Source organism: Nasonia vitripennis, chromosome 2 (genome assembly GCF_009193385.2).
Source record: "Nasonia vitripennis strain AsymCx chromosome 2, Nvit_psr_1.1, whole genome shotgun sequence".
In the NCBI taxonomy this organism is placed as follows: domain Eukaryota; kingdom Metazoa; phylum Arthropoda; class Insecta; order Hymenoptera; family Pteromalidae; genus Nasonia; species Nasonia vitripennis.
Genome location: NC_045758.1, coordinates 411,779 through 431,804, shown reverse-complemented (window position 1 = coordinate 431,804; position 20,026 = coordinate 411,779). Strand labels below are relative to the sequence as shown.

The 20,026-nt window shown below is 45.4% G+C and overlaps 2 protein-coding genes across 9 annotated transcripts; both read left to right on the top strand.

Moving 5' to 3' along the window:
• Positions 1-384: 384 nt before the first annotated feature.
• LOC100117091 (protein transport protein Sec31A) lies at positions 385-6,651 on the top strand. 6 transcript variants are annotated; one of them, XM_031923717.2, is made up of 15 exons: positions 385-563; positions 964-1,173; positions 1,250-1,572; positions 1,656-1,999; positions 2,069-2,362; positions 2,441-2,809; positions 2,885-3,020; positions 3,088-3,393; positions 3,479-4,383; positions 4,455-4,775; positions 4,930-5,025; positions 5,574-5,645; positions 5,709-5,972; positions 6,069-6,140; positions 6,225-6,651. In XM_031923717.2, the coding sequence occupies exons 2-15, from the start codon at positions 971-973 to the stop codon at positions 6,450-6,452; spliced, it is 3,933 nt and encodes a 1,310-aa protein (XP_031779577.1). In that variant the 5' UTR covers positions 385-563; positions 964-970; the 3' UTR covers positions 6,453-6,651. The 6 variants fall into 6 exon arrangements, 5 of the variants coding, with proteins under 5 accessions (XP_031779577.1, XP_032452770.1, XP_031779575.1 ...); XR_004226718.2 differs by having other exon boundaries at positions 399-502; positions 4,970-5,025; positions 6,225-6,623; XM_031923715.2 differs by having other exon boundaries at positions 403-502.
• A 407-nt stretch (positions 6,652-7,058) lies between these two features.
• LOC100117129 (integrator complex subunit 10) lies at positions 7,059-9,729 on the top strand. Of its 3 annotated transcripts, none has more exons than XM_008209142.4 (8): positions 7,059-7,401; positions 7,475-7,542; positions 7,624-7,867; positions 7,952-8,450; positions 8,520-8,839; positions 8,908-9,072; positions 9,138-9,396; positions 9,461-9,729. In XM_008209142.4, exons 1-8 carry the CDS (start codon positions 7,246-7,248, stop codon positions 9,625-9,627), a joined length of 1,878 nt encoding a protein of 625 aa, XP_008207364.1. In that variant the 5' UTR covers positions 7,059-7,245; the 3' UTR covers positions 9,628-9,729. The 3 variants fall into 3 exon arrangements, with proteins under 3 accessions (XP_008207364.1, XP_001601457.2, XP_031779578.1); XM_001601407.5 differs by having other exon boundaries at positions 7,112-7,401; positions 8,517-8,839; XM_031923718.2 differs by having other exon boundaries at positions 7,113-7,411; positions 8,517-8,839.
• The last annotated feature ends 10,297 nt before the right edge of the window (positions 9,730-20,026 follow it).

Genomic DNA, 20,026 nt, shown 5'->3' with positions numbered 1-20,026 from the left:
GGACAGATATTTTTTTTACAATTGATAATCTTACAGGAATGTCTTTTTTTTACCGTATCAAGTTAGATTTGCCGCTTGGACTGGAAAATAGTCGTGCATAAATTTTGGTTTATGATTTAAAAAATGTATCCTTGTAAGAATATAAGGACTAATAATAAACAATATTATACACTTTTTTGAAACACGTGCGCACTGTGTCTACGTCAGAAGGACCACGGCTCCAAACAAAAATAGCTCAACTCACTTCTCATATAGAACGAAAATAGTATCGGGTCTCCGAATCTCCAATGTTTATATAGACGCACTCCCCTTTTGAATTTACGTGCCTCTACAGTGCTGCCAGGCCGCAGCTGGCGCGCTCATAATACGGCAAAAAAATGCCATATATATGTTGTATGTGGATGTGCAGTGTTGCAGCAGCAGTAGCAGCAGCAGCTCGCCACGTTGGAAGTACACAAGTACAGACTTTAATAAGTGTAGCTGACGGATGGATGCGGTGTCTGTGAGTTGGTGGATATTCGCCTGATTTCCCATTTTTTTAGTGTCCGCTGCCAAACTACGAGGTAATGATGATGAAAAGCCGACGGCTCGCGTCTGCGTTTTTCACGACTATTGCCGATCTGGTTCGAATTAATTGCTGGATCAGTGATGCGCGTGTACAGACTTTGACAAGGGGTCACTAAACCCAGCAATTTTCTCCAGATTACAAGCGTGATTTTTTCGAATTACATAATTTAGGTCACTCAGCGTGTGCTCGAATCATTGTTTTTCAGCTGGAAAGTGTATTAATAAATTTTAGAACATTTTCAATCTAATAATCGGACTTGTACAATGGACTTTGCTGGCATGATGGAGAACGATCAACTTTTACATCAGTTATTTCGAACCAATATGATGCTGGTTTGATTGAGGTTTACTCATAGTGATTTACCAATAGCCACGGTACTTTCTTGTTATTTACAGAGATAAAATGAAGGTGAAGGAACTACACAAAACTGTGAATGTGGCGTGGTCGCCGCTAGCCCAGTATCCAATTTTGTTAGCAGCAGGTACTGCTGCCCAGCAATTGGATGCCAGTTTTGATACCAATGCAAGCTTGGATTTGTACTCGCTTAACCTGCAACAGCCAGGTTATGACATGCAACTCAATGTTAGCGTGCCAAGTGACCAAAGGTTTGTAATAGATTTAATTTATGCATACTTTAGAGTCGCTTATCAAATCATACTGTAAGTCATTGTTATTCAACAGGTTTCATAAAATAATTTGGGGATCCTATGGTAACAATCCAGCTGGCATGATTGTTGGTGGCTGTGATTATGGAAAAATCAAAATTTATTCTGCTGCAAAAATGCTGGCTAATGACGGCAATTGTTTAATCAGCAGTCCAGAAAGACATAAAGGCCCTGTCAGAGCAATGGACTTTAATCCATTCCAGCCTAATTTGCTGGCAACTGGAGCAACAGAAAGTGAAATTTATATTTGGGATCTTAATAACACAAATCAACCAATGACTCCTGGTTCTAAAAGTATGCCTGCTGAAGATGTGCAACATATAGCATGGAATAAGCAAGGTACATATTGTGCATAATTTTGATAGAGCTTTTTAAAACTATGTTTAAGATTCAATTAATAATATTACATATTCTTTAAACAGTACAGCACATACTTGCATCAACCTTTTCACAACGCTGTGTTATTTGGGATCTCAAAAAAAATGAAGCCATCATAAAACTAACAGATGTAAATTCAAGAGTAAGATGGAAATCAGTGCAATGGCATCCGGATGTAGCTACACAACTTTGCCTTGCTTCCGAAGAAGATCAGAGTCCAATCATTGAGTTATGGGATTTGAGATTTGCAACCTCACCATTAAAAACTTTGCAAAATCATCAAAGAGGAGTTCTTTCTATTGCTTGGAATCCTCATGATTCAGATCTTTTATTAAGTTGTGCAAAAGATAACAGAATTCTTTGTTGGAATCCTAATTCAAATGATCCTGTAAGTTGATGTAATTTAATAATTTTCTGATGTGTCAGATTGTAAAATTAAATTTTTCTGTTTTTCTAGAATGGCGAAGTGATCTGTGAGTTAGCTCAGACTAACCAATGGAACTTTGATGTATCGTGGTGTCCCCGTCATCCAGGTTTAGTTGTTGGAACTAGTTTTGATGGTCTTGCCTCTGTTTACTCCTTATTGGGTGGGTCTAATCAAGGATCAGTGGAGACATCAAATAAAATAGTTGATTCTTTCCCTGGTATGGATCCATTCACGCAACCTCCACCGTCAGCACACACTGAAGCAGCAGCAATACTTAAAAAAGCACCAAAATGGTTAAAGAAACCTTTTGGTGCCTCGTTTGGAGTCAGTCAATTTATCAAACAGAATTCGACCTTCCGTAAACTATGGCGTACAATTCATGATATTAATTTTCTGTTTTAGTTTGGCGGCAAATTAACTATTTTTGAAAACGAGCCTGTTGAACCAAATATGCCTCCGAATTCTAATAGGAAAGTTTTTGTATCCCAAGTGATTACAAATCAAGAATTGATTCAACGTTCCAATGAATTAGAGGCTGCTGTAAAAAGTGGACAATACAGTGACTTTTGCAAAGGAAAAGCTGACAATGCCCCCGATGATCATAAAAGAAAAGTTTGGAATTGCATTGGTGCTTATTTTGGAGAAAACGTAACGCAAGAGTTGTTAGAGCTTCTAGGTTTCAACATAGATGAAATGAGCACCAAGCTGAATCAATTAGTACCTCAACAGGAAATAGATGCTGTTACTGAAGGTGTTTCAAACTTGAATAACGTACGTTTTCTTCACTCATTTTATTCAAAACAAAACTGACAAACTAGATAATAAACGTTATTACTTAAATCACAGCAAGTCAATGGCAATGCTTTTGATGGAAGCGCGGCATTTGATGCTATTGCCGAACAAGAACAGAGGAAATCAGTCACGCCAAGTAAATCTCTGAAGAAGTCTGTCGAAACTAATTTTAGGATAAACACTGCAGATGGTAATGCATCCATTTGGAAAAATTTTACATTTAATGAGTTGTTTATAACTGTACGTTTTTCATTTAGATGATGAAGGTTTGATCACACAAGCCATACTTCTCGGTAACGTTGAAGCTGCTGTAGCTCTGTGTTTTGAAAATAAGCGATACGCGGATGCAGTGATTTTATCCATGGCCGGTGGTCCGGAACTGTTGGCACAAACTCAGTACAGATATTTCTCAGAGCACACTGGAGCTTTAAATTCACTCATCAACTCGCTGGTAAGCGAAAATTGGGTGGATGTTGTTAGAAACTGCGATATTACCTGTTGGAAGGAAGCTTTAATTGGTGTTTTCACTCACACTGCTCCCGAAGAGCGCAATTCCTTGTGTGGTAAGTTGAAGAAAATGCCAAAATGCAAAATAAAAAATTGTTTTAACTCTGATAAAAATAGCGAATTTTTCAATTTAATGCGCAGATATTCTGGGAGATAGATTAGCTCAAAGCGATAACGCGAATCTCCATAAAGAAGCTCAAATCTGTTATATTTGCTCGGGCAATTTGAACAAGACTATTGAAGCTGCGGATTCTGATATCCAAGAGACCGTCGAACTCGTGACGATGATGCAAAAAGCCCTGGAATTCCACACGACACGCAAAGTGAATGTTGAAGGCAATATCGCCGCAGTACTTACTCGTTATGCGGAGATGCTCGCTGCAGAGGGTGATCTCGACGCAGCTCTGAACTATCTCGGAAACAGCCAGGAGCCGAGAATCACGATGCTGAGGGACAGGCTTTACAAGGCGCTCGGTCATATTTCTATGGAGCCTCAACGCACGAGCATAGGACGAAATGCTCCGTACCAAAACCAGAATATTTACTCTCAAAACCAGCCACTGGGCAGAAAATCTATCCCAGGTGGACCCCAGAGTATGTTTGCACCAGTGCAGCAATCGATTCCTGCACCGATACCGTCTCAGCAACCCACGTGGAACACGGCGCCTACGAAACAGGCCTATACTGGCGCTGCCAATCCTTCGTTCGGTGGAGGTGTCGTAACGAGTCAACCTTATGGTGGCAGCACATTTACCCCGACCATACCGGCTCCACTTCAGACACAAGCGACGTCAAATGATCCTTACGGCCAATACGGACAGACTCCTCTGACCCCATCTGTGCCACCACCGCCGCCAACCGCGGCCACCAGTGGTTCCAGACCATCTAGCGTCGGACCACACTCCAGGTCCAAGTATATATTAGATCCTTCAGTGAAATCTGGTCCGTCGTATGGATCCAGTTATTCGCAGACTCAGTACGGAGTACCGACGCAGCCTCAGACTTTCCCTGCGCCCGGTGGCTTCCCAGCACAAGCTCCATATCAGGTAAAGATTTATATGATATAATTGTTGATTAGGGTACCGAAAAGGTCTGCTACATATTAATTATATTGCAGCAGTCACAGCCAGTTGGGGGCTACGGAGGCTACGGTAGCGGAGGCGCACAGAACACAATCTATAACCCTGCGGAGCCTGAGCTTCAGCAACAACAAAGGGCTGCTCAGCCAAGTATTTTAAATCCGAGTCCTGTAAAAGCTCAATCGCTGTATGATCCAACGGTTGCTACCCAACAAATTGTGTCACAAGGAGGTATGGCTGGACAAGTGCCGTCGCAGCCGCCGGTCGCCAACTATTCGAATGAGAATACGTATCAGCCTGGATCTCAAACCTCTGGATGGAACGATCCACCGATTTCCTCCAAGACCGCCAAAGCGCAGGTGAGATTGGTTACTGGCTCTTTAATTTGCTGACAAACTATTAATAGTAAATAAAATAATTTAACATTTTTATGAATAATGTAATGTAGAATTGAATCAATTAGATTTTTTTGAAAACTATTGTAATGAATATAATCTCATTGAACGAATGTAGCCAGTAATGGCTTTGTTCTTCAAAAATGAAATGTGTGCAGAACACGCTGGGAGCAGGAAGTGGAAAGCAAAGTATGCAAAGGGTGTCGATGCGAAGGTAGAAAATTTGCATTGCCCTGAGTGATTTTCCTGCTAAATATCACAAACCTTTTTATGTATAGTTTCGATTAGAATCGTCTCTAATGGCAGTAGTGAACGCTTATTTTCCATACGCCTTTTTGCATTTTTTTTTTATCAGAGATTTATTATTTTGCGTGCTAAGAACCATGACTTGACAATTTAAGAGCAAGATCATCTGTGTGGATTTTAACAAAGAAGTTTTAATTCTTATTGATATTGATGATTACTTCCTACAATGTTATAGTTATTTCATATTTTCAATAATATAATTGTTATCATTATAAACACATTCTGTAAGCATTTTGACTGAAAATGAAACAAAACAATCGATTTCCATGTAAATACGGCTATTGTAACAGGGTGAGAGTCGTTACTCGTTACAATATTCAAATGATCAGTAACTCATGTAGAAAATTTGATGAAAACATACATTGCTAATATCTCAATTTTGTTTGGATTGTACATTGTTAAACAATCTGAGCTCAGATTAATTCAAACTACAACAATCTATTAATTTTTGTAAAGCCTAAAACGGAGTTCCAACGCCAAGACCCGATCATGCATCCGCTGAGAGGAGCACCACCTCCAGAACCTACAGTACGTTTTTACAAAAGTGATTCAACTGATTTCATAAATCAAAATGAAATTCGTTACTCATAGGTATACCAACAAGATCCAGGATACCACCAGCATCAGCAGACCTACCAAGATCCTCAAGCCATGTACAATCAATACAACCAAAACATTCCTGGAATGCAACAGTACAATAGGCCAAACGATCCGCTTCCACCAGTGCAACCAGCACAAATTGTGAGAGCTCCAGAGCCTGAAAAACCAAAGGCACCCATTCCAGAGGAACACATAATACTGCAGAGAGTTTTCAACGAATTGAAGGAGCGGTGTTATAACAATGCTAGAAATCCGGTATGACAACAATAAAAAATAAGCTTGAATGATAAAATTGAACAAGATACAAAATCGAATTCATTATTAATCATATGTACCATAATATAATTTCAGCAAGCAAAGAGAAAATTAGATGAAGTAACGAAAAAACTGGAAGTTTTTTACGATTACCTCAGAGAACAGAAGGTACGTTTTCAAAGTAAAAACAAGCATAATTTATTTCGGCAAATTTTTTTAAAAACTATTTTTACTTTCTTTGTTTCAATTTAGATCTCTCAAAGCACGTTGCAAGGTCTCCATCAAATTTGTAATTTGATTCAAAATGAAGACTATCAAGCAAGTTTGAAAATACTTACACAACTAGTTTCTGGACCAGATTTCAGCCAAATTGCTCCATTCATGCCAGGAATAAAAGTATTAATACAACTTTCTGTACAGATGGGTGTTTATGTAAATGATTTAAATAATTCGAATCTGTTAAGGGATGTACAACAATAACGTTCATATCTATATTTTTGGTTAATATTAGGTACTTTATAATGATATACATGTATAAAAAGACATTAAAAATCAATTTATAGAAAAGTTTTAAGTATTAAAGTTTTATACTACTAATACTAAATTTTAATCAACAGTTAGTTGTATGTTTAAATAAATTTTATAAATGAATAGATTTTTATATTCATTTAGGATTAAATTTCAGCCTATTCTTAATTGCTTTTTATTGTATTCGTCACCAGATCTGGCTGGAAGAGCAAAATCTAGCTCGTTTCTTGCTTGAGGAACGTTATCTAGAAGAAAATTATTTAGATTATGTCTGTTTAGTTGACAATTATAATGGCAATACTTATACAAAACAATAACCACATTTTTTATGTATGTCGATGATTTCTATCACGTTTCAAAAAATAAACAGCGATTTTTTTGGCGCGCGCGGCAGCGGTCTGCGGTCAATGTGATAAGCAAATAAAGGTTTGTTCGATTATGGAAATCGGACTGTCTATAGTTCAGTTCCGTTCCGGTCTTCTAGGACAAAAAGTGAAAGAACCAAACTAAATTTATCTCTATATGTTTAGTTCTGTCCAGAGAGCGAAACTGACAGTCCAATTTCAATAATAATCGAACAAACCTACGTATATGCCTCCCCCCCCCCCTACAGTTAGAAATATACATCGTTAGGTTATTTTGTGTAAACACTGTTGATAATGTGATTCTAATTTACGTTGTTGGTTTCTTAGACTTAAATAGTTTATATGCACTTTTTATTCATCGTATACTCATTCCGATAATCATGCTAGAAAAAACAGAAATGACGGAAAATCAACAATTATCAAAGGAAGATTATTTAATAAGAAGGGCAAATGAAGCTCTGTCTACTGACATTTATGCTGCCAAATCTTGGTTAATTACTGCAAAATCGCTGTTTCCACAAAGTGCTAAGATACAAGTAAATAAAAGTCTGTATAACATAATAATGATCTTTGCTTTCAATCATTAAAAAAAATAATTTCTACTTACAGTTTGAAGCTTACCGAGTGGAGAAACTATCCAAAAATGTCAAAGAAGCAGCCAAATGTTTTAGTGAAATGTAAGTAATTGGAAACAAAAAATGTTGATCACAAATGTATTTTGAGAAAAGTAAAGTACTTATTTATATTTTCTTTTGTAGATTTCAAAACTTTCCTGACGATAGGGATATATGGAAAGAAATTGAAAGAATAACTTCTTCCTTGAGATCCGAGCAATGTGATGAAGAAGCAGAACTACTATGCCACATGTTTCAACACATACCTCAAGATCTGCAACATCGATTATTAATTATGACCGCAGATCACAGTGAGGATACAATGGAACATTGTAAATTATTGTTATTATTATTAAAACGGTTTCCTCAAACTGTTGCTACTCATGGAGTAAGTTAAAGTTGAATATTATCTAAATGTTATGCTTAATACTATACCAAATATCTTTTCTAAAAAATAATGTATTACTTTTAGCCAAGATTAGTGGAAACATTACTGACAGCGGAGAAACACAGCCATCCTGGTAAAGCTGTTAATGGATTCAGAAAATTGTTGGCTTGTGAAGCATTACCCCTGCTTGGTGCAGCACCTGTTGAATTAAATGCAAGACTAAGTCTAAGGTTACTCTGCAAAGCTGTAGAGTTTTATTTTGCTTACATACAACAACCTCAAGATAACCAAATCACAAAACCTTGGGACAAGTTATTCCAAGTTGTAGAACTAATTGGTAAAAAGCTAGGTTGGGAATTAAGCAACTTGTTTACATTACCATGGAGTCGAGAAACATACTGTGATAGATTGCAGCAGTATGCCAATGCACACACAGCAAGTTTAGGTGAAGAACTTGTAGTACGACAATTGCTTATTTGTTCTGTGGTTGTTTTGATAAGGATATTAAATGAACATGCTGCTCTGATAAGTAGCGATGAAACCACTTATTGCCTTGTGGAAGCTTTCGCTGATCCTATACCTAGTATGTAGCACGTAAAAATTATACATTGCTGTAAATAAGAGTCTTTATTAATAACATTATTTTTAGCAGCTGGTGAACCAAAAGTTAAAAAACGCAAAAGAGAAGAACCAATAGGAATAGTCATTACCAGTGACGGTGAATACAGTGGGAATGGATTAGCTCTAGCAGTTAAATTGTATGATCTTATACACAGCAGTGAATATTTACAACGGGAAACTGCTAAAATAATACAACAAATGCGATTAGAATCGTGGTTGAATCCATTCTCAAACGATCTTGCAATGTACAAGGGCATGCATCACGATCTTCTTCTTACGCTACCTCAAGAAAATTCTTTATGCGCGCAGCTTCAATTGGCTAGTACATGCTTCTTTGTCAAAGATTACAAGGTATCTTAGAAAACAAATACAATTTGATTTGCTTTTTGCAATATACAAATATTTATATTTTATTTCAGTCTATGATTGAGTATATCACGTTAGTCGCCAACGCTTTGCCCAGTGCACAAGGCAGAGTATCAAATAATCTGACAGTCCCAGCCATAAGACATCTACATTATCTGCCTCTAACCAGGTTTACTGTTTTGCAATATTGCTGCAGACTTCTTCTCACTGCTATAAAGGTAGATATTTTATTTTTTTCTTGTTATAAACATAGACATCAGTTATATTTTTATGCTCGTTGTAGGAAAGCTTTTCATGGCCTGGTGGGGGTGGGGACTTAGCTATTGGCAATGCTCTAGTCTTATTGCAAATCGACTGGCCACAAGAAGCAGGAATGATGAGCATTATTACACAAAAAATTATGAGTCGAAGGTGTTTTAGTTACCCCCTATTTCAAGCATACATTATATGTGTCGATATTCTAGAAGAATTAACATATCTCTGGACTGACCATGGAGGAGGTATCCTTCTTGACATAGCTGTGAATACAGGGATATTGCAAAGTAAGATCAAAACACGAAAGAAAATAAGAATTATTCAAACATCTAAATTTTCCACTGTTTGCAGATCGCAGAATCTCTACTCGAGGAGCTGACAAAGGTGTGCGAGAAGAGGTCAAACAAACGATGAGGCGACAAGCCGCCAGAGATGGTGTTGATGCACTGGACGAATTACTACAAAGATTTATTCTCAACGAGAAAAAAGCCTTGCAACATAGCTTAATTGTACGATAAAATAATAATTCTATATCTTTTTAACGTTGACTGTTTACTCTGTTCCTTTTTAGTTTAGAACAATAATTATTTTCAAATAAACGTTTACGAGGTCACGCAAGACTGAACTGTCCCATTCTCGCATTTGTATCGAACCGTATTTATTTTGTTAAATAGCTTGATTAAGCATTCCTTTTTTGAATCTACTATTTTGATGTCGGTAAGTCAGGTCGCCAGGGGTAAAAGTGGTAGGTGACACTGTCGCGCATACGTGCTGCACTGGGGCCGCAAGACAGGTGACAGCACCATGCTCTTCCAGTCGTTAAAAACTTGAAATATATTTTTTGTGTTTTTAATATGCCAGCGTCGATATAAGTAGTATAATTATTCTGACATTGCTTATTTGTATGCTCGAAGTTGAGCGTTTTAGCGTCATTATACGTGTATTATCTTATTTTATATGATAATATAATATGACGCTAACTCGTGAGAGGAGAGTAGGGTCTCGGAAACATCTAATGACGGGTGCTCTACAATGTAACGTCATGCATAAGCTGTTTTATACTACTCTGCCCATAATGAAAAACGCGATCTCATTGCGAGCAGTGTACGCGAAAATAAACAATAGAATAAAGTCTTTTCGATGACAGCCGAGTATAGCGCACATTATCTCGTTACAATGTTTCTTCCGCATATTATTAGCCGTATACGTATCTCTTTATTCCCTGACGTAACTGATTTCTTTTTTCTCTCTGTTGCAGGCAGCCTGTAGATAATCGTCAGCTTGTCCACGAGGTATGTCGATGATTTTTTTTTTCAATTTAACGTACAATGCGATAAATCTCGCCGAATGTGAAAAGCATATCACCATGCTCTCCTGGAATTTTCACGAAATTCACATGGTTTTTGCAAATCCATACGCATCATCCAAGTGTATCTCCGGCGTTTTTGTAAAGAAGAAAAATCGTCTCCCTCCGTCTCTTGTCCGCGCGCAGGGGGAAGAAGCGCGCGCGAGGCGCAAACTCGGAAAAGCGATTTTCGTGCGTACGTGATCCCCGCGGCGGCCGGCACAACAAAAGACGCGTATAATTTTGCAAATCCCGTGAGCGATATGGAAGCGTCGTCGAGTGCTTCCATTTATAAAGATATAACCGCACTTCGCCTCGGCGACGGCCAAATCGGCTTACACTCGCGGCGACTCCTGGATCAGCCGCTTTTTTACTCCCCGACGGCCTCTAAGTGGTTATTGCGCGCGACCTTTGTTCCCCGACTGCTTTATTTATAAGAAGCGCTATATGTCGGCGTTATGGTTACACTTGCCTTTATTCTTGGATCGAAGACAGTAAAAAACGTCTACGTCACGGAATAAGGTGTCTCGATAATTGTAACAAACAAAGAGACCGTTCCGAGCTGCGAAGTTTGCACTTGAGTAAACTTGTTGAAACTCCGGCCGATCGCGGTGCTGTTTAAGTAAAAAGCCGGCTCAGAGAGAGAGAGCGAGAGAGAGAGAGAGAGAGAGTGCGGAGAGGCACGGCAGCTGTCGCGAGGTAATAGCTGGCTTCGGAGTCTAGGGGGTGGCTGCTCTATACGTGCGAGATTCGGCTGCGCGCAGGTAAGGGGTGTAGCCGTGTAGAAGCGGCAGAAGCAGCAGAGAAGCAGTAGAAGCAGCGGCAGCGGCGCTACGTGACACGCTTGGCAAAGCAGCCTCGGCGCCGGCTTTGTTAAGCCTCGGATTCTGAGTGCCTTTGATACGTGTACTTGCACGCTAACTAAGCAACCTAAGCTATCCGCTTCTCCTCCTCGTCGACGTATATAATGGCGCTACGACCACATAAACATGCACGCGGCCTCGGGTACGCTCGCCTATACGCGTGCAGCCATATACACCGCTATAGGATCCGTCCCCGGCGCGCATTTTCGCCTGGGAATTGAATTTCCCGGGTAATTTTAATGCCATTGCGGCTGAGAGACGGAGAGAAGAGGGTGACTAACAACGCATCGGGCCAACTTCAAGGCGTATACGTGTATACCCGCATTATAGTCTCGATGTCTCGAAATCCAGTTTCGCCGATGGCATTAGGTCGAGAGCGAGACGTACGGGCGGCTGATTGCACGAGTGCCACTGAGAGGCCGCCAAATTGGCTCTCTATACGCGGCGGGGACCGCCCGTCGCTCCTTCTAATGATCTGTGTACGCGCGGAGATGATCGGAGCAGATGTTTTTCGCGCCTATCGGACTACTCGCCGCTCGAGAAATTTTACTCGAACGAGTTGCAAAAACAAAGCGCGAATGACGGGACGTATAGTGGGGTATAACGGAGCTGCGCCTCGAATTTTCGAGTACATTAGACAAGCTGTTTCAGGTAGGCCGCCGCTATCACAGCCGAATCCGACACGCACGTATAGCGGATTTAGATCGCGAGCGCCGATACGGCCGAACCCGAGTGTGTATGTATATGTGCGGCTACATGCGCGCATGTAACGGCCAGAGTACGTCACGCGTTCGCGCCATCCGTGAATAATCCGCGCGCGTATAGTCACAGGGGTTGAACCGCTCATCGAATGCAGATGTAAAGCCACACGCGCGTGTATGTGTGAACGCACAGCCGCATCGACGCGATAAGGACTTGTCGTGCCAAATGTGCAACTAAGTACCTACTTAGGAGTCGAGGGGAGCTGGCGGCGCATTTGAATGCGGGAGATTTAGCCGGCCGGATTTTCATCTCGGATTGAGCCATTGTGTCGCGCGCGGCCGCCACCTGACGCTGCTGCCCTACATTACTTATTATATATAGTATACTAGTTACGCCGCGGCAGTACTTCCACTCGACTCGACGCCTCTTTTTTTCGACACTTGGAAGTTGGCGAAAGAGCGACCATTAGCAAATCATCACGTGCCTCCGGAAATTTGCGAAATAATCCTGCCCATAGTCGCACAACAAAGGCGCGCTCCGAATGAGGAATAGTCAAAAGCCAATTATCGCCGCATTGAATTAAACTCTCGCCCAAAGGATTTAAAGCCGCACGAGCATATGCCCATCTGCAGCGGTTCTCCGCCAAAAAGACGAAGCGAACGCGAAAGGCTCAGGAAGAAAGAAATAAAGAAACGGTCCTCGCACGCTCGCATGGAGCCGATCAATGCGGCGGAGCCGGTCGCAAAAGGGCGAAAAAGAGGACGCGCGTGGGCCTCCCATTCCCCGGCATTCTCCGGCATTCTCCGGCACGCGTTATTGTTATTCTGGAAAGGAAGAGTCGCAGGAGCGATCCGAAATTAGCCGGACAATGGCCGGTCGCGTGCGCGGCCCTGTTTATTTTCGCCTTTTCAATTAGAGTTGCGAGCAGTCCGATGCACGCGCGCTTGACGTGTGCAAAAGGCCAAAGTGACCGCGAAATTGAGGGCTGCTCCGCAGCTTTGCCTATTTCTCGCCGGACGTGCACGCGGGCCTTTCTGCGGCTCTCTTGTCGTTCTAGCCTTTTGTCTTCGGCGGATACGGGGCCCATATACAGAGTTGCCGTTGACGCGCGGGGCTTTCGAAATCACGCTTATTGAAAAAATAATCGCTCGCAAATGCGCAACTCTCATACGCGGCCGCGGAGAAATTCCCGCAGTCGAATCATTTATATATAGATAAAAATGCCCGCCGCGCGCGCTCGTCATTAAAGCCCGCAATCAAAGCCGCACACTAGTACACCTCGTACACGTTATATCCCACTTATGCTCGAGCGGCGCCGTAATAATCCCGAGAACGCCGCACAATTTCTATCGCAGTCGCGCCTTTCATATTCCGAATCACGGCGTCGATAATTTGCCCCCAGGCCGCGGCTCGCTGCCCGAGAAATCGACTCGAATGAATAAACACACACGGAAAAACAGAATTTCATCAATCTTGCGCGGGCTTTCAGAAAGTACCTTATACTCTCCGATCGATTACAATGTGAATGAACGCGCATACCCGGGACACAATGGGGGCCGCGCATTTTTCTCTTGTTATTCGAAATCGCCTCTGCCACGCTTGGCGGGACTTTTCAAGAGAGCCGTTTGCCGCCACGCGCGTAATATACCTTCGCCGAAGTCGTTTCGTATTATGCGCGTACGCGTGTTTCACTGTAGCCGGGGCGAGAGAGAGAGAGAGAAAGAGTGCGGCTGTAAAAAGACGGGCGGGGGATTCGATGTTTTAGGCGGCGCGTGACCCCCTTTCATGTGGATCCGACACGCGCTTCCCTCCACCCCATCCGTCGAATTATTTTGATTCCGGCGATATAATTCATCCCTAATACGCGTATACCCTCTCCATTATACATGTGCGAGTAGGGGGAGGATTCCGGGACGAAAAGTGGAGGGGACGAGAGGAGACTGTTTGCTCGAGAGCTGAAGCGAAGGAATCGCGGAATCGCCGTGACGGCACGAGCGGCTTATTAGCCGACGATTTTTACCAAATCCCGCTCCGATTCTTTTTTATTATTTTTCCTGTTATGCGCTCACGGCCGAGCGGGAGGGCTTTTGATCTTTCAATTCTTCTTTATTGCCTCGTCGATGTCTCACTCGCTGCCATTGTTGGCGGCCTTTTCCATTAGCGCCCGGTGTGGCCGCACGAGCGTTTGTTTTTCCGCATCTGCGCAGCCAGCTATAGCCTAAGAGGATTTTTCAATCGACCTACAAATTCGATTCGATTTTTCTGTTATAGTTTTACGCTATGAAAACCGATCCTTCGCCAGAAGGCCTCGAAAAATTTGGCCAAATGGAGTAAAGGCACCCCGGCCGAAACTCACGTTCCACTGCGCACGGCTCGGCCCGCGCAGTAGGTGGCGACGCGGCAGCAGTACATCTCGCTGCACTTACGCCCATTGTCGCGCTCCGAAATTGAATCTGTCAATTAGCGGGAGAAAAGTCCCGCGGCCATTCGGCAGCGGCGCGGCGTTAACGCTTGGTTAGCGCTAATTGTTAACAATGGCCAGCTGCGAACGTATTCGTGTACGCGATAGCCCCGAGGCATCTGATTTCACGTTAGCGGCGGCGCATGTGCAGCTAATCGATGCGAATCACGAAGCCGTGGCGAATTCGACTGAGCTGCGAGATTTTCCTCATAGTCCACTGGCTCTCTCGTAGGCGAAAAATCGATACTCGCGAGTAGCGACTGCAGGATTGATTTATGGCGCTTTGTTCGATTGCAAATCGCGTACAGAGTCGTAGTCCGCGCACGGAATCCAATAAGCCGCGAGTAAACAGCCTCTCCGCGAAACTCGGGCAGGCAAAAGCCTGGCAATTAATAGCCCTTCGACAAAGTCCCAGCTCATCAAAGCAGCCGGAGCCGGCGCGGCCCTGCATCCCTAATCCCGATCAAGACAAACTGCAGCACGAGCAGAGCCCGTGCAGTTACGGGCCGATAATCCGGTCGGGCGCCCGAATCTAGTCTACGTCGAAGCGCGGCCCCGCGAGTGATTGAAATGCCGGGGGCGAGCGCTAATTCCCCGCTCGCAGACAAAAGGTGTTATTCGCAGTCGAAGACGGGCGCGCGACGAGGAGAGCAGTACCTCGGCGGAACTTTGCCGCGCGCTGCGCCTCCGTCTTGGTTAATCACTATAATTGATATTCCGGAGCGATATCACCGCCCGGAGAGTAACGGAGTAACGCGATAACGAAGTAACCCGATTAAAGGGAGCCTCGCTTTATTGACTGGCTCTTCGCCCGCGCTCGTTCCTCCAATCGAGTTATATTATTATCTCCTCGGCTCCTCCGTGCGCAGTCTTTCTCCCGTCGGCGCTGCGGCTGTGTATGCGCTTACGTCGAGGCCTCGGCTGTGCGGCTTAGCTCGTTAACGAGACCGCGTCTCCGCGATCGATTCCCCGGGTCTAACCGTAATACGGATAAAGCGCGAAAGACAAACGCTCGCGGAAAATCACGCGCGCAGAAATTATCTCTCTTCGTCTGGCACACTCTGCCGCGCGTCGGCCAACGAAAACAATGATACGCGTCTCGGGCTGGTGTCCTTTTACGCGAGCGGGGCAGCTCCGCAGCCTTCCGGCGAGGCACAGGTATATCTCGGGGTCGGCGACTTCCGGCGCGGCGAGTTTCGACCGCAGCAGTGGCGCACGACAACCGCAGAGAGAGGAAAATCTGCGGCGCGCTCCACTCGCACAACGGCTCGATGATTTCCGACGGTAATGACATATTTGCGACAATAATGTTCTGTGTAAACGAGGGTATTACGCAATGAGCGAATTGCCGACTCTCCACTGCGGGCATACCTCTCTCGCTGCGCATGCACGTTGCGACGTGTGTTTTTCCTAGACGCCAGGTGAAATATTTTGTATTTTTCTCTCCCGCCGCTCCTTCCCGCGCGGTTCCGGAAAGTCCTTTCCGAGGAAGAGCCGGAGGAGGAGCTCTCCTTTTGTCTCGCCGTGGAGGGGCTTTAATTGCGAGCGGGCGTAATTATCGCTATCATGCGAGCACAGCGTTGATTGCGTTCGGTGTGATTGTCGCGTGAGCAGCTCCTTTATATCTGTTCTCCGAAATCTTTATTGGCTCAAGTTGCCGAGTGGTGCTGATCTCGCGAATCGAAAACAATATTGTGATTCCCCATCGTATCAGTCTATCAAAAAAGTGCGCGGCAATCAACGCACCGGTTTTTTACGCGAGCCCGTAAATTCGCTTCTTTCCGCGAGGCTGCCCTTAAACAAACAGCAATAAAGCAGGTCCCTTTTGAAAAAGCTGAATCCGAGCCGTGTCCGGCGGTCGGCGGGGAGAAGGACACCGCCGGCTACAAAAAAGTGAAATTCAAGTAAAAAGGCAAAACGAAAAAAAGACGAATGTCACGCTCGGTACTCGCGGTGGCGTGTAAGTTTTCGTATCCTGCGAGGCGCGGTGACGGCTGCAGTCATGGCCGCAGGAAACAGCGCATCATCGTAATAACCGTCATCAAAACGCCGGCCACTTAGAAGCGGGTCGAAGAAGCGACTGTCGCGTAGCTGCGCAGCTGATGTGTAGTGGGACTAGTAGGAGGCAGAAATTTGTCGTTTCGGAAAATCATCGTAAAAACACGTGCTCTTAGGCGGCACATTAAGCTCTTGCTCTTCTTCGTTTCATTAGGGTCGCTTAAGGCTGGCGTCTTCCTTTCGTGAGAAAACACACGTTGGGCGCGCTGAAAAGCTACGACCGCAGCGAGGACGTTATTATCCGTGTCGAAACAGCTTCGATGGAAAGCTACGAGGTAAATGATCGGCGCGAGTTACGAGAACGTTTCGTCATATAATTTGGCTAACGACGGAGAGCCGCGCGCGGAATAACAATGTCGCTCGCAAATTGATCCAATTTGTCATTCAAAGCGCTGCTGCGCCGCGAATCAAACAGTAGGCTCGTTACGATCTCCGCGAAATTTCAACCGCGTACGCACACAATATGACAACGGAGAGCCGCGATCGTTCGATATAACGAGGTATAATAATGCGCGGCATTAAACTGTCCGCGGCATCCGTCAGGTCGCTTTGAAGGAACAAAAAAATCGAGCGAAAATGCGCGTAATGCGATTTCCACGACGCGCCGCTGCTAAAAACGCGAAAACCGAGATAGAGGGAGACAGAGGGAAATTACGGCGGCGCTCAGGAAACGGTGCATTCTATTGTGCCTTTGTCATAGTTAAACTGTCAGGCCAATCTCGTCCGCGCATTTTGCCAACGCGTGTGTGCACGCCAGCGCGTTATATTATTGGGAGGAACGTGCGTGCGCTCGCCGCGCTGCATAAGGGGAGAGAGCGACGAGTTCCTGATGCGGTTGTTCATATTGCGCGGCTATTTTTCCTCCTTTTTAACGGGAGGATGTTTCGCGACCGTTACATATTTTTCAGAAAAAGATAAATCGAAGCCTTTATCGAGCGTTCCAGATACGCTACTCTGCCGTAATTCTTGCTCCATCAGAATTCAACACCTGACACGCTCTCGTAGCGCTACTCTGAAATTACAATCTCGGCGCATGAAAAAAAAGCGCGCCGTCGAGCGAAGAAAACCTCTCCCGCGGCTATTGAGCGGCTGCAGCAGCAGCAGCGGTTTCGTCAATCTTCTCCGTTGAGTCCAGCCTCCAGCCTCTAACGACCAGTTGCCCGGCTGGTATATCTACCTATACACGAGACGAGAGACGTCGCAATTAGGCGTAATTAAATAATAATCCGAGCTCGAGCTGCTCGTAGGTACGGCGATGCCTATGTGTACTTACGTGCGCCGATGTACCGGGTACGCTGGGTATAGGTGCAAGGAAGGGAGAGAGACCACGCCCTGGAGCGCGCATTTCGCGACCAATCGTGCGCAGCGCGCGCGCCTCCGCCGTGTACGGCAATTTCTGCCCGAGGTCCCGGCGAGGATCCGATTCCTCGTTGCTTTTGTTCTTTTCTAGGGGCAGCTTTTTTGCGTGCACGCTGTATATAGCATAGAGCGCTCGACGTGCGCTTGATAAATCGAGTTTTCGGTATCGTCCTCGCGCGACTCCTCGTGTCCCTCGGCCATTAATTTGAAGGAGCTGCTGTGCGAAGCGTAATTAATCGTTGCGCCGCAGTCGAGTCGAAAATGCTCCTTTTTCGTCGAGCGCCGTTGACGCGCGCTGCTCTTCCTTTTGCGGGATACTTTAATGAAATGAGCTCGGCGCGCTCCTTTTCGATTTATTTCGATTGCAGCCTCTGCTGCTGCTGCTGCTGCTACTGCTGCTGCTGCTGGCATTTCACGCTCGCTCGTCAAGCCGAGACTTCAAGAACGACGGCAATTACGCGGCCGAGGCGCTAAAATATTCCATGCTGCACGGGAAAAGCGTCGCGCTTACTGCGCGATACCGCCGCGCGCACTTTTGCACGTGTAAACATCGGCCATGAATAAAACATCGCGCTGTAGGTGTATGAGTTGCGCGGAGGGAGGCGCGGCTGAGCTCAACTATCTGAGACGACGCGCCGCCGGGGGAAGCTACGAAACTTATATTCGCTTTTCCAGTTAAGGGCTTTGTTGCTGCCGCCGTCGCCGCCGCCGCTGAGTACGTCGCTTTGGCAGGCTCGTAATTATTGGTGGCGGCGTAAGTTACGTTGCAAAGTTTTCAAAGACCGTTAACGAGCTTGGCAAACTAATCTCGTCTGTTTTGCATCTCCCATCTCCTCTCCGATATCGGTTACTCGCGAGACGATCTGAATCCACAAAAGTGCCGCGATCATAAAGTGGCATATCGCGGCGGCGGCTCGGATTCAGCCATCGAAGCTGTCTACAGTCTAGCTACACGCCGAGGGTGTGATCAGGGCAGATCGTATCTCTCGCAGCTTAAGCGACCCCTCGCGCGCAGCGCCGGCAATCTTCCAATGGAATCGCGCGCAGCATACACTCGCGCGCGTACGAGCGTGCAAGGAGATCGCTGACGGCACATCCCGGGGGCGCAGCAGCGCGCAGACTCCGCCGGCTCGAGGTCGACGGCGGAGTAGCCCTGGGCTGCGAGCGAGGCTGCGAAAATCAGCGAGGAGGTGGCCGTCGCCTCGAGGGAGGGGGCTGGGGAAGCGGCTGGAGCGCGCGAGGGTGCGAAAATTGCAAAAGCTGGGGGAGGGGGGGGGGAGGAAGAATGCGGGGACGAGCGCGACGTCACGAGTGTGAGGGAGAAAAAGGAGGGAGAGATTGCCGCCATTTTACAGAGCGCGGCGGGGCGCGAATCTGCATAACGATCAGAGACCGTCGTGTTTATCAAAGCTTTTCTCCGCCATCTGCATAATTTTCTGTCGCGCCAGCAGCAGCAGCAGCAGCTCCGCTAAGAAGCGCCTTTGCAGCTCGTAGGTATATAACACGAGCCGCTGTATAAATTGGGAGAGCGTAAAACGCGCTCGACTTGTAAAACTTTAACGAGCTGCGCGAATAAATTATACCCCCGGCGCGGCGCGCGTTTTTGGCCTGGCTTCGGCTAATGCACGCTATATAACGCCGGCTTGTGCGTCCTTTGCATCAAGCCTTTTCAAACTCTCTTCCTAGCTACTTCCACTGCAATAATCTCGCTAACCAGAATCGAAGTTTTCGCGCGTTTCCAAATTGGCTCCGCCGCGTCGGTATCCGATTTCCGGAGGGATCCGTACGAGCTACTCGATCGATCACCGCGCAAAACACTCATCACGCACATAAAGTATGAAACACGCATCAGCTGCCGCGCGCACGACCGAATTCCCATCACGACCGTTGAGGAAGAAAAATATTTAGTGACAGGCCCCCCGAGACTCGGGGTTATTAGGCCGCTCTCTGGCTCGAAGCATATGGACCAGAAAGGAGGGCCGCCTGCGATAAGATAAGCATCGCGAATTCTGTGCCTGCGCAGCCGAGATCCGGAGACGATGCAGGGAGAACACAGGCTATACACACAGTTTGCTGACGACACCACTCCGTAAGCTAACAGGTCCTGTTTCAGGGGATTAGCCGCATAT